The 18,255-nt window shown below is 43.6% G+C and overlaps 1 protein-coding gene across 1 annotated transcript in view; it reads left to right on the top strand.

Moving 5' to 3' along the window:
- Positions 1-17,045, top strand: part of CTNNA3 (catenin alpha 3) — a 960,805-nt gene extending 943,760 nt beyond the window's left edge. The window contains exon 18 of the mRNA XM_034775301.1: positions 15,871-17,045. Coding sequence (XP_034631192.1) covers positions 15,871-16,158 — 288 coding nt within the window. The 3' untranslated portion in view covers positions 16,159-17,045. The remainder of the gene's footprint in view (positions 1-15,870) is intronic.
- Positions 17,046-18,255: the final 1,210 nt, after the last annotated feature.

Genomic DNA, 18,255 nt, shown 5'->3' with positions numbered 1-18,255 from the left:
GATGTTGAACAAGACCAGAGAGAATTGATCCTTGTGGAACTCTGGAGGTAGAGTTTCCATCACTATGCTCTGGGTGAGTCCCTCCTAGGATCTCTGCCACCTCTTTCAGGCAATGCAGTAATATCCTATGATCAACAGCCCACTCCAAGCCTCATCATCTAAGCTGGGTTTTTGTTTATATTTTTATATTTTCCTTTTGCATGTTTTGATTCAGGACTGGATAAAAGGACAGTTCTTGCACAGCTCTCCTCTTCCACAGTCCTGCAGGGAAAAATGAGGAAATTATTTTCCATAAAGGAACAGCACCTGATAGGAGGCAAAAAGGGCAAATGTTGTGGATACTTTATCTACTGCTGCAGTTATCAATGATTTCCAATTTGCACGTGCTAAACTTTGCATAAGCAAACTGTAATTTAACGGGGAAAAGCAGGGCAGTTTAATTATTGGAGGCTTTGCCGTTAGTGCACATTGGAAGGCATTAGTACTTAGTCAATGATACTATTGTGCCAATAGCAAAGATCAGGTTGTGAAACTGTAGGATGCTACTTACTTATTTATCCTCCACATACATGAGGCATATGTTTATGTCTTGCTGTTACACAGAAGATTTGACACTCTCTCTCTCTCTCTCTCTCTCTCTCCCAAGCTAACATTTTCTGGCAGAAGCAGCAAGGAAGGGGTTTACATCAAATAATGCATTCTGTTGTGCTGTTTTAGTTCTCAAGGGCCTGTTTTTCCAAAAGTGGTTTCCTTTGTTACAATCTACCACCCTGCAGATGCAGGTGATAGTTCTTGAGAAGTACACCTACAGGTGTTTGTGAAAGCAAATATATATGTATTTTCAAACAATGGGGCTGTTTGTGCCCCATTGAAAAAACAGGCATCAAGTTTCTGTATAGGACAAGGAGCACATCTACTACTAATGATAATTTTTTGCTTAATCATTGGACATGGTAACTCTCGAAGTCCCAGAGGAATTTTGCCTCCACGGGACTTCAGGATTTGGCCCATTAATCAACTGCATCAACTCACCGTTTCTTTATAATTATTTTACAAGACACAATCATGTATGAGTTTAATCAAAACTAAAGCTTAGGGAAAGAGGCACTTGTAATGAAAGTAACCCTCAGTAGTGAGCAGAATTATGCCTGGTCAAGCTGGTATAGCTGCTTTTTCTATTGACAGAAAAGATAATGATCCTGATTCTAATTCACACTAAAGTCATTTTATACTGCTCTGTATTTGTGTACTTAGCGTAAATGAGAGTCAGCCTCTCCACCCGCCTCCCAAAGGATCTTATTTGAATGAAAAATACCTTGCCTGTAGGCCTGAAGGAATGACAGTCCCCCTTAACAAAATTATTCTCAAATCCCTAAAGATCATTTTAGACAAGGTGGCCAATTTTATTCTGACAAACTAAGGTATCACTAAAACCTCCAATAATATAAGCTATGTTGCCTCCCGCTTTGAATTATCGTTTTTCTACAAATATTTACAGTATTTGTATATGAGTTATTACCTAAATAAGAGATGGGAGCAATCCTGAGTGCTGAAGTTGGAGTCAATATCTCCTGAATTCTAAGCCATAGACTGAAACTGACTGCTTCTATCAGAAGTCACTTAATTTATTATGTTGCTTTAGTCGTGTCAGCCTCCAGATATTAGTGAGACAAGGTGGGCTGAAGTGGTAATCTCTTTTTGTTGGACCAACTTCTGGCCAAAAAAAGATATTACCTCACCTACCTTGTCTATTTAATTTATCACACTCAGTTTCCCTAGTCCTAAAATGGGAAAATAATACTTCGCTTGGAGGGATGCAATGTTGAGATATGTGGTGTTTTTTCTTCAAGCCCTATTTTCCAGTGTCAACTTTCACAAAAAAAGTTTATCCACACCCATGAGGGCTAAAAAAGCAGATCCTAAAGGCTCAAAAAACAGAATTCAAATAACCCCATTTTTTAAATCTCATGATTTTTTAATCCTTAAGGCTGGCAAAATGGTGTTTGTAAAGCCCTTTGCTGACATAAAATACTATGAGCCTGAATTTGTGGGGTACTGAGTACTTTCTGGAAGGCACTTATGGCTTCATCTCCTATTGAAGTCTCCCATATATGAGTTGAAGGTACTTTGCACTTTGCAGCTGAAGAACCTATCCAAGTATTATGGGTGAAATTGTGGCCCAATGACAAAACTTTCCTTGACTTCAGTAGGATGAGGATTTCTCCCAAAGTATTTGTTTGATGATGATAGTTATATTTAGAGCTGTTTTACTACTGCCTTTAAACGTCAGTATGAAGTGTTGTTGTATCCATGTTGGTCCCAGGATATTAGAGAGACAAGATGGGTGAGGTAGTATTTTTTATTGGACCAGCTTCTGTTGGTGAGAGAAGGACAAGCTTTTAAGCTACACTGAGCTCTTCTTCAGGTCTTGGAAACATACTGAGAATGTCTTAGCTAAATACATGATTGAACAGATAGTTTACCATAAGTAGTACTCTAAGGGACAGTTCCAGGTGAAGTGGCCCGTTAACATCCCTGTAGTCATAGGACAAAAAGAGGGTGGTTAGTGGGTTACATATTGTGGTAAATATTACCTCACCCACCTTCTCTCTTTAAACATAATCAGTCAAGGACAATTCACAACAGCAAACATACATACACAATTTTTTTTAAAAAAAGCAAAGCCTAAAGTGAAAGCACAACTTAAATAAATACTTCTTTAGCCTAAATTTAAAAATAGCCTGGTGCTCAGTGCTATATATAACAACATAGAATTCATATTACTTCCAAAGTTAGTTATCAAAAAATAATCTCATTAGGATTGTGTGTCATAGCGAAATAGCCTCTGTCAGTGTATTCACTATAACTGAACCAGTGGTTGTATTTTTATACGATATTAATAGCAATTGACCTTTATTCTGAAAGGTTTTAAATAGTAAGTAAAAAGTGTATTTTTTGATTCACTATTCTTAGTTTCTACCTCTATGAACAAATAGGTTCTAGTCAAACCACAAACAGGAATTCAGAAATCTTAAAAACTTAAGCTTTGCAGAAAAAATGAGTCTTCAGCTCTCTGCAAAATTAGAAGCATATTCCCATTCACAAGGCAAATGAAACCCCAAAATGTATTTATTAAAGTTTAAAATAAATATAGTTTTCCCATTTGAAGAAGAGGAACATAATCTAGCACAGGGGTGGCCAACCTCTGACTCCAGAGCCACATGCAGCTCTTCAGAAGTTAATATGCAGCTCCTTGTATAGGCACTGACTCTGGCAGGGCCGGCTCCAGGGTTTTTGCCGCCCCAAGTGGCGGAAAAAAACCCAAAACAAAACAAACAAAAAACCCGCGATCACGATCGGCAGCACTTCAGCGGCAGCTCCACCACGCCACTTTCTTTTTCAGCGGCAGTTCAGCGGCAGGTCCTTCCCTCCGAGAGGGACCGAGGGACCCGCCGCCAAAGAGCCGGAGGGGCTGCCCCCTCCCTTTGGCCGCCCCAAGCCCCTGCTTGCTGAGCTTGTGCCTGGAGCCAGCCCTGGACTCCGGGGCCGGAGCTACAGGTGCCAACTTTCCAGTGTGCTGAGGGGTGCTCACTGTTCAACCCCTGGCTCTGCCACAGGCCCTGCCCCCACTCCACCCCTTCCCGCCCCATCCCATGAGCCTGCCGTGCCCTCAATCCTTCCCCCCAGAGCCTCCTGCATGCCACAAAACAGCTGATTGGGAGGTGTGGGGAGAGAGGGGGTGGTGCTGATCCGTGGGGCTGCTGGTGGGTGGGAGAAGCTGGGAGTGGGTGTGGGGGGCTGCTGCCATATTACTGCAGCTCTTTGGCAATGTACATTGGTAAATTCTGGCTCCTGCTCAGGCTCAGGTTGGCCACCCCTGATCTAGTAATATGTGCACATGAGATTTTGAATGTTCTCTACAGGTAGTTCTCTATAGAGAACTATATACAGTATTTCTTAGGGCATGGCTAAAGAGCACGTTACAACATAGCAAGCCAGACTGTGAATCTACAGCGTACTCAGAATCCTCATGAGGAACTTGGGTATGTCTGTGTTTGGAGAATGAAATTATAGCAGGGTGGATAGTTATCAGAACTCCTCAAAATCTTTCCTTACCAAATAAAAATAAATCCCACATGTGTACAAAATAGCACAAACTTGCAAAGGTTTTTGATGTTTATAGCAGATGGCATGTGCTTTTTAGACAAAAGTCCCTGAATTCTTTCCTTGTTGTTAACATAATGTCCATATGGTCATAGATTTAATACAGGTTGCTACCTGATTGTTGGATTTGAAGTCTGTGCATGAGGACGGAGTAGTTTCACTTCACTGAGCTTGAAGTATACTGGTCAGTGTATGCATGTGTCTCTCACCTCTACTGCGTGAATGTTGAACAAATTCAGGGGGTATATATGTGTGTCTGTGTGTTTGAGCTTTTAAAACCTTTTACAAAAATAAAATATAATTGAAGTAAATTTCAAAACAAAGTAATTTCAAATTGAAAAATCAAAACATTTAATTTCAAAATTGTTGAAATGAAACACTGATTTTTTTGTGGGGCGGTGGATGGCTTTGACTGAAAGAATTTGGTAAAATTCATTATATGCATAATGGTTTGGTCAATCTGAATCTGCATTTTTGGGGGTGAACAAAGGTTTCAGCCAAAAATATTTCCCTAGCTCTAATCCTCAATCCTGGCCCTACTTCACCTAAGTGTCGAGTCCATGCAATCAATTAATCATTATCCTATCACTATTCCCAATGTAACCAAAACAAACTACTGATAATTGCTTACCAGCAAAGTAAAGGTTTACATTTTTGAAGTTACTATAAACAATGCTGTTCCTAAATCCCTCCATGATTTTTTGTGCATTCTGATTTATACTTAGAGATGTGAAATGCTGAAACTGGAATATAAAAATGATACGTGGGGTGTGTGTAGTACAGGAATAACAAAAGCAGTATTCAGGTGAAGACTAATTTCAACCTTTTTATATATATATATATAATTGTTAGAATCCACTTGCAAAAGACTGAAGAGGGTACAACTGTGTCGCTAAATAAAAAGAACTTGAATGCACTATGAATAAATATTTTATCAATCTTCCGTTTATGCCAAGTCTCGTTTCATCAGTTTTCTGTGATATGTAATGAGACCTTGAAGAGTCTGTTGAATATTTGAGAGAGACAAAAGCATCCAAATGAAAATGGGTCTTGAGTACATTATAGTACATTCATAGTAGAACAATACATTGACACCAAATTGTATCATGTTATGGGCACTAAACAATATTTAAAAAAACCCAACTACTGTGTCTATAGACAAACCGCATAAAGTTAAATGTGTGGCCTGACTTTTATTAGATAAAGCCTCCCCTAAAAAAATCTCTCCATGACATTGAAGTTCAATTGATAGAAATGATTAATTTTGTTTTCAGACTCTGTATTTTCCAGATTGGTGTGAGGTGCCTCAGGGAAACTGAGTGAAAGTATTGACTCTAGGATACTGCAAATAACGGTGATATCCTAAAGGGACATATTAGTAAACCTGCTAAAATTAAGTTGCCTGTGCTGAGGTGCCAATGGCACAGTAAATGCAATGGAGATTTCTATCTCCCTAAGCTGTGACAAATACACCAAAGCAACTAATTTAAACAGGCTTAATGGTAGTTTAATATTTAGCTTCTTCACCAGGGAGGTGCACAGGTTCTGGTATTTGTATTTGTGTACAACAGCCTTGAAGCAATGATGCTGTGACAATGTAAACCAGGTGAGGAGCTGGCCCTTAACCTGTAATCTTTGAATCTCACAGTTTACAATGCATTGGGATGCATGTCTCTGAGCTGCTGATACAAGCTGTCTGCAGGCTCAGGAAGACACTACTGTATTTTATACTCAGTTTACACTTAAAAGGCTAGCAGGGCTAGAAATCTGTTTTGTTATTTTAAATATGAAAGTTTAGTTTCTTGAACACAATTCTCTAGTGAGGGGAATCAGGGAATACCAAGGTCTCTGTCCATTTTGAGAAGTGATCCATGGAAACAAGAATTAAAATTATTGCTTTTGGAGTTCGACAGGAGAGAATCTAGCACATTATTCTCAACCAACTCCTAATAGGATGGCACTTCATGAAAGCTATGACAGAAGTTAAGAAACCTTTCTTTGCCTCTCACATAGCAACATAAAAACTCTTGAGTTAAATTTTCTAAAAGTGTCTTAGGAGCCAAAAGGTAGCCCTACGCTGCCCTCAGAGGTATGACCACAGCATGTGTAGACATACAGACCTAGCTTTCATTTAGCTAACTCAAATAATAGCCGTGAAGCTGCAGCAACATGAGCTAGTTGCTCCAGTACATACCCAGGGTCCCGGACAGGATTGTTCAGCCCTTTGACTGCAGTGTTGACATACCCAATGACTTTCAGCGAAACTTGGGCTCCTAAAGCCCAGATCCTCAAATGTATTTATGTGCCTGGGAGTTAGGCCACTTTTGAAAATGGGGCTTAGGTTTTCAAGTCACTTAGTTGCTTTTGAGAATTTTACTTCTTAGGCCAGTGTCTCTGATTGTGACTGAGAATTCTGTCACAAGCCCTGTAGCTGTCCTTACTTTTATTTAATTGGTCACAGCCCCTCTATATACTGGTGGTACCTGTGAGGACAAAGCCAGAGAAGTGAGTTTTTGGGATTCATGATATCAAGTGTTGAAGACGAGATTGTAAAGTCCTAGCAGGCCATTAATAGCATGGATGGTCAGTATTGTCCCTCAGAGCTGCTTGGAAATGTAATAGAGGGCAGATCATTAAAACAGGTTCTTTCATTAATTAATTCATTCTGTGGCTATCATGAGAGAGGAGAGAGATGTTCAGGTGAAACAGTGAGTAAGGTTCCCTCAGACACTAGTATAGACAGTATGGTATCTGTGAATATTTAACTGTTGGAAGCTGGAAAGGAAATAAATTAGTGTACTGACAGGATTAGGGCTGTGGCACAAGCAATAGGCTGCAGGCTTCAGATATTCCAGCAGCGTAATGACAAGAAATCTAAGTGTAACCAGTTATTAACTCAAGACTAGAGATGTGTGAAATATATAGCTTAAAATGAGCTTTTGGTTTTGAGTGCAACCTGTGCTCTGGACTCAGTCAGTTTCATGAATTGTGTAAATAATAATAGCCTGGAGAGAAGTATACTGTGCTTAGAAGCCTAGGATAGAGGGCCAAGATAAATGATTCCTTAGAAACAGATTTGATACGTTAAATAATAAGCCTAAAATACTCCAATTTGTCATGCAAAGAGTACATGGGTTTATTATAATCATAATAAGAAATCCTAGGCAACCATCTTTTGTTGAACATTTCATGTGCTACAGAAAAGAATGATTTTATACATACTATGTTGAGTTATTACACATTTTCTGGAGCATAGACGTGATAAACTGAATTTGCTAATCAATATATTTATACTGAAGCACATTAATTAGAAAAACAATTTAGTATCATATACTGTGGGGAAAAAACAGTTACTCACCTTCTCATAACTATTGTTCTTCAAGATGTGTTATTCATGTCCATTCCAATCAGGTGTGTGCGCACACACGTGCACAGTAGCTGGAAGATTTTTCCTTAGCAGCTACCGTAGGGTTGGCCTGGGCGCCCCCTGGAGTCACAACTTCATGGCGCCCAATATAGAGCCCTGCTGACCCACCATCCCCTCGGTTCCTTCTTGCCAGCTACTCTGACAGAGGGTTAGGAGGGGGGTATTGGAATGACCATGAACAACACATCTTGAAGAACAACAGTTACAAGAAGGTGAGTAACCATTTTTCTTCTTTGAGTGCTTGTTCATGTTGATTCCAATCAGGTGACTCACAAGCCCGAGTTCAGGAGGTAGGATTGGAGTTTGTCCACTGATTGGAGCACTGCTCATCCAAAGGCCTCATCATCTCTGGCCTGCTGAATAATCGCATAGTGCGTGGTGAAAGTGTGGATAAAGGACCATGTTTCTGCTCTGCAGATTTCCTGAGTGGGGACCTGCGCCAGGATCGCTGTTGATGAAGCCTGCGCCGTGGTGGAGTGCGCAGTGATCAGGAATTCCCTCCAGGTTGTAGCATTCCCAGATGCAGGATGTAATCCATGATGAAATGCATATTCACGACACAGGCAGACCTTTAATTCTGTCTGCCACTGCCACAAATAACTGGAACGATTTTCTGGATGGCTTCATTCTCTCGATGTAAAAGGCTAGTGCCCTGTGGACATCCAGAGAGTGTAGTCTCTGCTCCCTGCAGCTGGAATGCGGCTTACGGTAGAATACCGGGAGAAAGATGTCCTGGTTGATGTGAAACTGCGACACAACCTTCAGGAGGAAAGCAGGATGAGTCTGAGTTGCACCTTGTCTTATAGAATAAGGGGGCTCTGAGATTAGGGCCCTCAGTTCAGACACCCTCCTGGCTGAGATTATCACCACCAGGAACACCACCTTGTGAGAGAAATAGAGGAGGGAGCACGTTGCCAAGGGCTCAATGGGTGGTCCCATTAGTCTAGAAAGGACCAGGCTGCAGTCCCAGGCTGGGACAGGCTGTCAGACATGAGGATATAGCCTGTCGAGCCCTTTTAAAAACCGTCTGACCATAGGGCTAGCAAACACAGAGCAGCCCTCTTGGCCTGGGTGAAAGGCTGAGATGGCAGCGAAGTGAACTCTTATAGATGATAACGAAAGCCCCTGCTGCTTCAGATGGAGGTGGTAGTCCAGAATAAGTGGCACTGAGGCCAGCGTCGGGGCCAAATGGTGTTGCGCAGACCAAATTGAAAATTTCTTCCACTTGGCAAGGTAGGTGGCTTTCATAGAGGGTTTTCTACTGCCAAGGAGGACTTGTCTAACCTGGTCTGAACAGGAAAGCTCCATCGGGTTCAACCATGGAGCTTCCATGCTGTGAGGTGAAGCAAGTCGAGGCTTGGATGTTGAAGACGACCATGATCTTGCGTCAGAAGGTCCAGGAAGAGCAGCAGGGTGACTGGGGCTTCCATGGACGTGTCTAGGAGAGATGTATACCAGTGCTGTCGGGGCCATGCTGGAACTATCAATATAACCTGAGCTCATTCCCTCCAGATCTTGAGGAGCACCTTGTGAACAAGTGGTATGGGTGGAAAGCCATATAGGAGACAACCTCCCCAGTGGAGAAGGAATGCGTCCACTCTGGAGCCCGGGCTGTGATTCTGGAAGGAGCAGAACTGCTGGCACTTTCTGTTGTGTCGCATGGCAAATAGATCTATCTGGGGAAAGCCCCACCTCTGGAAGGTTGAAATCATGACATTTGGGCGAAGGGACCACTCATGGCCGTGAAAGGACCTGTTGAGGTGGTCCGCCAGCTCGTTCTGTACCCCAGGGAGATACGACGCTTGCAGATATATTGAACATTCTACACAGAAGTCCTACAGCATGAAGGCTTCCTGGCACAGGGGAGAGGCGCGTGCACCCCATTTGTTGATATAGAACATTGCAGTGGTGTTGTCCATCATGACTGATACACATTGCCCCATTGAATATGCCTGGAAGGCCTAGCACACCAGGTGCACCACTCTCAGTTCTCAGATGTTGATGTGGAGAACCAGATCTGCGTGAGACCAAAGACCTTGAGTCCTGTGGTCTCCTAGATGTGCTCCCCAGCCCACATCTGACGCATCCATCACTGGAGACAGGGATGGCTGCGGACTGGCAAATGGGTCCCCTGAGCATACCTCCTGAGGGTTGAGCCACCACAGGAGGGAGTTGAGGACCAGGCGAGGTAGGGTCACTATCCTGTCCAGACTGTCTCTGGCTGGGCGGTACACTGATGCCAGCCACAACTGAAGAGATCGAAGCCTGAGTCTGGCATGCTGCACCACATAGGTACAAGCCGCCATGTGACCCAGAAGCTTCAGGCAGTTTCTTGTTGTGGTGGTGAGAAACTGTCTGATGCCTCGAATGATATCGGTGAGGGCTTGAAACCTTGCTTGCGGTGGGTATGCCCTGGCCTGGGTTGAGTCCAATACTACCCATATAAACTCTATCCTCTGGATGGAGGACAGAGTGGACTTCGCATCATTTAAAAGGAGATCCAGGTTGACGAAGGTGGCTCTGATAAACTTGACCTGAGCCTCCACTTGGTCTTGGAGTGGCCCTTGATCAGCCAGTCACTGAGGTAAGGAAACACCTGAACCTGGTGCCTGCGCAGAAACGCAGCGACGACTGCCATGCACTTGGTGAAAACCCAAGGTGCTGCTGACACACCGAATGGGAGAACTATGAATTGGTAATGGGCGTTGTTCACCACAAACCTGAAGTACTTTCTATGGGGCTGAGTGATTGTAATATGAAAATAGGCATCCTTCAAGTCAAGGGCATCATACCAGTCTTCTGGATCCAATGAGGGAATGACGGAGGCCAGAGAGACCATGTAGAGCTTGAGTTTCTTTATGAACTTGTTGAGTTCCCACAAGTCCAGGATGGACCTGAGGCTGCCTTTGGCTTTCAGTATTAGGAAATACTGGGAATAAAAGCCCTCGGCCCTATGCTTCTGAGGAACCTCCTCCACTGTCCCTAAAGATAGGAGTGACTGCACCTCCTGGATAAGGAGTTGCTTGTGAGAAGGGTCCCTGAAGAGGGATGGGGAAGGGGGGTGGAAGGGTGAGAGGTCACAGAATTGGATGAGGTATCCCCTCTCTACTGAGCAGAGCACCCATCAGTCCGAGGTAATAAGGGACCAGGCACGATAGAAAGGGGATAGTCGGGACAAGAAGGTAAAGAGGGGTGGATCCATTTCCAGGTGTGGTGCATCGTCCTCGATTGTGCCTACAAAAGGCAGGTTTAGGTCCCAAAGACGGCTTTGGTTGTCCAGAGCTCTGTCCAGAAGGTTGACGCAGCCTTCTCCTGCCATTTCTGTTCCGCCTTCTGGAGCCATCTTGGTGGTTCTGCTGACCGAACCTCTGAGTGGGCTGCAGCCGGAAGTGTCTCCGCTGAGTGGAAGGCATGTAGAGGCCCAGGGACGTTGAGGGTGGCTCTAGAGTCCTTCAGACTGTTTAGCCTTTTGTCTGTCTTTTCTGAAAACAGAGTGTCACCCTCAAAAGGCAGGTCCTGTATGGTCTCTTGGACCTCAAAGGGGAGACCTGGAGCCATGAGCCCCTTCTCATGGCTACACCTGTAGCAATGACTCTAGTGGCAGCATCTGCCCCATCAAGTGCTGCTTGCAGAGATGCCCTGGAGATCACTCTCCCCTCCTTGACCAAAGCCGAGAGTTCAGCCCGGGAGTCCAAGGGAAGTAACTCCATAAACTTAGCCATCGCTGAGCAGGTATTGTAGGCATACCTGCTGAGGATGGCCTGTTGGTTGGAAATGCGGAGTGCAGTCCCCCCATGGTGTATACCTTCTGCCCAAATAGGTCCCTTTCCTTTGCGTCCCTATTCTTGGGGGAAGGGCCCTGGAAACCCTGCCTCTCTCACTGGTTAGCAGCATCCAACACTAGAGAGTCAGGTTGTGGGTGTGTGTATAGATGTTCGTAGCCCTTGGAGGGCACTGAGTACCACCGAGGTCTGCCACAGGGTCTTGGTCATGTCAGTGATACTTTTGATTAGCGGTAAGGCGATACTGGAAGGGCCCAAAGGGCCAGGATGTCCACCATAGGATCTGCATCATCTACAACTTCCTCCGCCTTAATGCACCAGACCCTGTGCAACCCGACGCAGCAACTGCTGCCACACGCTGTAGTCTTCCAGAGCTGAGGCAATGGCAGTGCCTGCAAGCACCTCATCTGGGGAAGATGAGGAGGCCACCTAGGGAGGTGGTTGCTCCCTTCCATCCCCACCAGAGGGATCTCTTAAGCTGGTGGGGACAGTGGTGGGATGGTCCGGTCTCGGCACCGTGAAAGACGCAGGTACAGACGTCGGCCCCCACACTGGTGCTGGCAGCTCTGTGTGATGGTGTGTCTGCGCCATGGTGGTAATCAACGTCGGTGCAGATGGTGTCGGGCATCAGTGCCAGAGCTGTAGTCAGTGCTGAGGGCACGGTTGGCGCCATAACCTGAGCCTCTGACACCTCCGGTGCCGAGGACGTTCTCGAAGGTGGTGCCACAGTTGGTGACAATGTCAACAATGGTGCCGCGGTGCCGGCATCAATGCCAGAGGTAACTGCTCAGTCGCTGGACTGGGTGGGACAAAGGTTGCAGACACGACTGAAGCAGCATCTGAGCGAGATCCTTGGCTCCAACCCTGAGCTTGGTGAAAAGCCCCTGGAGTCCAGAAGGGCCACTGAGCTGGGTTCTGCCATTGAGGGGCCCACTGCATCAGCTGGGACCTCTTGTGGTGCCTGGAATTTGATCTTCTGCTCCTGCTGTAGTTGAAGTGGTACGAGTCCAACTCAGAGGTCTCGGAATACGAGGACCAGGGCAGCACTGCACCTCTCAACATGAAGTGTTGGGAGCCCAGGGACCAACTGCGCTCCCTGGATGGAGACATTCGTGTCTGTGATTACCAAGGCAATGGGGAGAGGCGCGACATCATAGCCGGCTTTCCCTTCGACTGCACAGTACGGGATGGAGTCTGCGGTGCCAACGCCTTCTCCTGTCTCGGGGGCGAGAATGGCGCCATGAGTCTGAGCAGGTCCTGTGCTGCCTCAAACGCTTCAGGAGAGGAAGGAAGCGACAGGCTATCCGAGTGGACTGTGGTGCCAATGATGGCTGGTCTCTGGATCTAGGCAAAGGGGATCAGCCCCTTTTGATCCTCTTCTTCTTCTGCACTGGCAATTGGGGACACTCCAGCCTTCGGCACCGGTCCCAAGGTGCTCCATGATGGTGCCTAGAGTTCTTGGCCCTGTCTTTCTTTGGCACCTGGTCTCTTGAAGAGGGTGCCGGTGCGCTCCGCGGTGAAGAAGACATGTGGTGGTGGGATCCCCAGCACCAGGGTGTGACTGCGGTCAAAGAGCTACCTCCACGAAGAGGATTTTAAGCCACTGTTCTCTCTCTTTCAGGGTTCTTGGTGGAAATTCCTGACAGATTTTACAGCGGTCTTTGTTGTGACCCTCACCCAGACAGTGTAAACAGGAGGTGTGTGTGTGGGGGGAGTCACTTTTTGGCATGCACTTCACATAGTCCTTGCAGGTCTTGAAGCCCGGGGATGCCAGCATGCCCCGAAAGCAACAAATAAGGGGGAGAAATGGGGGGGCAAACCCCCATAAATGAAACTTATAACTGACTAACTATACTAAAGTACAGTATTGGAATAAACAAGGTGAGTACAACAGGAATTGAACTGCTAGATCACTTGCTGGAGCAAGAGCAAAGGAATTTCCAGCTACCAACACTGGAGGTAAGAAGGAACTGAGGGGTTGGCAGGTAGCAGGGCTCTGTATTGGGCGCCATGAAGGCACGACTCCCGGGGGTGCCTAGGTCGACCCTACGGTTGCTGCTGGGGAAAAATCTTCCGGTTACTGTGCACATGCACACACCTGATTGGAATCGACATGAACAAGCACACGAAGAAGAACTTTTTTTTTTTTTAAACAGAGAAACCATGAACTAGTGATTATCTATAGGGCTTGCTCAACTGATTCAGGTCTTCATTCATTTCCCAAATGAACCCAGCCATTATTCGGGTTTGGTTACGAACCCTATACACACACTCTCCTCATACCAAACTAATCTATAAACGTGGGAGAGTGGGATTAAAGGCTCCTGTTTGCTAAAATCCATTTTGTCAAATCTCCAAATTTCAAAAGTACCAAGGAAAGCCTGGCTGCTGAAGGAATTTTAATAAAGCATCCTGACAGAACTTCAGACCAGAGACCACACTAAAATTGAATGTCCTCTATGGGTGAGATTTTGTTCGGAGTTTGAGAAGGGAGAAAAATTTCTCTGATCAGGAAGAAAGGATGGGCTTCCAAAGTGTGTCTTCCAAAATTGTAATTTTTTAAAATTCTTATATAGACCTTGTTAGGTTTTCTCATCACTAATATACGCACAAGAAAAATCTGAAACAAACTCCATCCTATCAACCTATATCACAATATGTCATAAGGAAAATTTTCCCTTTGCGGCATGCTATGCATTACTTTAAAACTCAAGCTATTCGCATTTTGGCAATCTGAATAGGACATTGTTAATTCTATTCCTTAAATGTTTCTGCAATAAAGAGTCTGTCATAAAATGCCATGCTGCCTCACTAGCAACCAAACTTCAAAAATAATAAGTACTCAGGTAAATTGGAGGGTCAAAAATGAAAGCAAGGTTTACGTTGGGTTATTCAAAATGGAGATGCAGTTCCAAATTGAAACTGTCAGCCTTACAATTAAATATGAACATGGTGGCTCCTTCCTTGAAGATAAAAGTTACTCATTCAGGTCACTGATCTGATTTATACAGTATATGTATCCCTTGCCAACGCGCTGTTGCAATATGACAAAGACAGCTTAAGTTGAAGGCAGAAAGAATCTTTAATTCATGGAAATAAATACTAAAGAATTTTAACACCAGCAAGGGGACCACACTCAAAATGAAATATGGTATTGTCCAGCTGTTATCTGGCTCTGTTATAAACTATTTCCCATAGAAAAAGAAATGAAATTGTAAACATATCACCTAACCAGGCGACACTTCTCCTGGTCCAGTATTTTACTCCTGAAGAGCCCTGATTTGCTATGGAAGGCTCAACCATGGTCAATAGGGAATTCTGGACACCCTGTTTTTCACAGACGTCGGGCCTGTGTTGGCTCTGCAGGGGAAAAGGTAGAGAGCAAGAAGCGTGTGTGTCCCCCAGTTTGGCCTGTAACAACTTTCCTGACTTGCAATTGCAATGCAACACAACAGAACCTAGGACTTCTCAGCCACCTACATGTGCTAGTTAGCGCTGACATGGCTTGTCCTAATTAGCAGATTTTTAATTATTATAGTGCCCACAAGTATTCATGAAAGATTCCTTTACTTTAAAATTTGCATGGGGATGGCAAAAGTTCTTTAAATACAGACAGCTGACAACATATGCCAACAAGATAAGGGTTATACTGTACATTCTGCCTATTTACGCTGGGATTTTCGGAAAGTAATACCAGAAGAAGGAACCAGTCTGCTCATCTAGTCTGACCTCCTGTAGAACAAGGCCATAGAACTTCCCCCAAATAATTCCTGTTTCAACTAGAGCATATCTTTTAGAAAAACATCCAATCTGGCGCAGAGTTAGAAGAGTGAAATGACTTCCCCAAGGACACATTTCATAGCTGGAAATAGAACTTAGGTCTCCTTAGTCCTTTTCTATTTCCTATCCAGACCATGCTGCCTCTCTCTCTTAACTAAACCTAATGGAATTAGGCATGCATTTCCCTTTGCATTTCAATGGGAGTTGTGCACCTAACTCCTAGTCTCCTTTGAAAATCCTAAAGAAAATAAAAAAAAATACCATACTCCTGCTGAATACATTTACTTGTCACAATAGTCCTACATTTCTCCGGAGCATGCAAGGGAGACATTGAAATACCGTAGGAACAACTGGAGAATTTTGTCTAGTGCTGGATTGTAAGGAATCAACACGTAGCACTTTCATTGGACTTCTGTAAGGTAGTCTCTTTACCATCAATATGAAGTGCAATGATACCCTGCAGACAGCCATCATGAATTCACGCTAAAAAAGAAAAATTTTCACAGACATTTCTATTCCAGCATACCAAATTACTTTACATCTGTTAAATCTGAGCAGTGGAACAACATGAATATAATGATCAAACATTCCTGGCAGAAACAAAGAAATCAGGTTGTACTATGTTAGTCTTATTTTTAAAATGTTGTTTATTCCTGTGTATATTGTGATTAAAGCCATACTGATTTCCTAGGCTAACAGCCATGTTTCTCATTACAGTTGGATAGTGTCACTTCACTAATTCAGGCTGCCAAAAACTTAATGAATGCTGTGGTGCAGACAGTGAAGATGTCCTATATTGCCTCCACTAAGATCATCAGAATTCAAAGTCCTACTGGCCCACGACATGCTGTTGTGATGTGGAGGATGAAAGCTCCAGAAAAGAAGCCCCTGATTAAAAGAGAGAAGCCAGAGGAAATCTATGCAGCTGTCAGAAAAGGTTCTGCTAAGAAAAGGATCCATCCTGTTCAAGTTATGAGTGAATTTAGAGGAAGAGAAATAATCTAAAATTACTATCCTGCCACTGTGCACATTTCATACCTTGTAACTGCTCACATGGCATCTTTATTTTTCCACCTGTTTAAGTCTATAAGTATGCTAATGTTTGGAAATTCTCTTCTTTTGTATGTTTAACATTAACTGTAGGATATTTCATCTTTTAAAAAAGATATTTAAAATGCATATTTGATTAGTTAATGGTACACAATTTAAAATAATGTTTTAAAAAAATCATCTTATTTTATTGCTCACTCTCTTTACAATGCCTTTTTTTTTTGCAGCTGAGCATTTTGAATGATAGGTTAGGATGCTGTGTTATAACAAGAGTTAGCTTTCATATAATTGAAAGGCAAAGAACAAGGAGTCAAATTCATCCCTGGTGTTACTCTCTTGACTTCAGTGGGGTTACACCAGAGATGAATGTGGCCTGACAGTTTTATATTCAGAGCACTTTATGACATACAGGCTTCTATGGGTAGTATATATTGTGCCACCTCCTTAGCTGGCATAAATCAAAAGAAATGTACTAAGTTACACCACATAGGGATCTAGCCCATTCACTTATCTAAATTGAAAGACATTTTAAAAGATTTTTTCATAAACGTTAGATATAAGCAAAAATGGAATAAAAGTTTTAAATATTTGGCAGAACAAAAGATGGATTGTAACAATGTGGGTTGTAATAATAAAATAGAGCTGGTTGTAATGAAACTATAGCAATAGTAATAACTCAAAATTTCAAAGATCTCTTTAAATTTTAAATATTAATCCACATTCTGCTTCCTGGCTTGCTCTATGATTGTCACTCATCTTCATAAGTCCTAATAAATCAGGTAATAACTAAATTATTTTAGATTATTTTGCTAAAAGAAAGAAAGAAAAAAAAGAAATCATGTTAAAATGATACAAAGAAACATATGACTAGTCCTGACATCAAAGAGAGGTGCAAATGTTCAGGAAGTACCCTATAAATATCAGTCTTTGCAAGATAACTGCAATGGATTAAACTACTTGACCATGGCACTGCAGTCCCAAACAGCACAGCTGTTCCAGGTGGTAGCCAGCTTGCTAAATTACTATTACAGTATATTTCAAAGTATGTCATGAAGCTAAAAGTGGTGTTAATTGTTAACATTACCACCTTAGTCCTATAAAATATTCAGTGAAAAACTTTTCAAGTAAATGCAAATCTTAGCCTATGTTCACAATGAATTTGTAAGCATGGGCGTAAGCGATTCATAGTTACAGAGCCAGGCGCTTCCCTTCCTGCCCAGTCATCCACACTCCGCACCCTATGTCCTAGGCATCAGTACTTAGCTAAAACACCTTTGGCTGAAAGGATTGGTGGTTCACCTCCTCCCTTCACTGCATGTTAGTGTCTATCTAGGAACCCCCTCTCATTCCACACCTTCATGTTGAATAAGATGGCTGCTTCTTCCTCAAGCAGATTTTTCAGGAAGTCAAACACTATGGCTGCTGCCTAGCCACACTTCGTTAAAACGTTACAGAGAACAGAATGAGCCAGTTCCTTTCTCCCGTAGGGGAGAATGGTCAGGGAAAATATTTCCCCCACCTTCTGAAACCATCTTGTAACTAAGCTCAGGGTAGTGACACATCATAACTGCAAGGGTGTTTGCTAAGAACCCCCATTAGTACTCTAGCAAACATTTACTAGGGATATTGAGGTTTGTTGTTTCTCAGATTACTTACTTAGGCCCAGATTTTCAAAGGTATTTAGGCGCCTAACTCACATGGATCTAGGGAGGTGGCTAAATATCTTTGAGAATCTGGGGCCGTGTGGCTACAGAGAAGAGATGAAAGAGGTAAGGGGCAGCTGGAACAAGAGCAGCCCATAGAGCTTAGCAGGGTGAATGGGCACCTGCCACTCCTTGTAGTTCTAGTGAGAAGGGGGTCAGCTGTATTGGACATTCTTCTTGGAGTTTAGCATTTTGGAACTTAAATCTTCAAATCTTCAACTGGTATTTCAGGTTCTCTTCCAGCCAGGGTGACCAGATCACCCAAGTCAAATATCGGGACGTGGGGGGAGGGGAGGGTGATGCGGGGTGGAGGGCATGGCGGGGGGGGGGCGGGGCAAAAAACAAAAAC

Source organism: Trachemys scripta, chromosome 7 (genome assembly GCF_013100865.1).
Source record: "Trachemys scripta elegans isolate TJP31775 chromosome 7, CAS_Tse_1.0, whole genome shotgun sequence".
Lineage (NCBI taxonomy): Eukaryota > Metazoa > Chordata > Testudines > Emydidae > Trachemys > Trachemys scripta.
The sequence above is the reverse complement of the archived record's forward strand: the minus strand, read 5'-3'. Positions and strand labels throughout refer to the sequence as shown.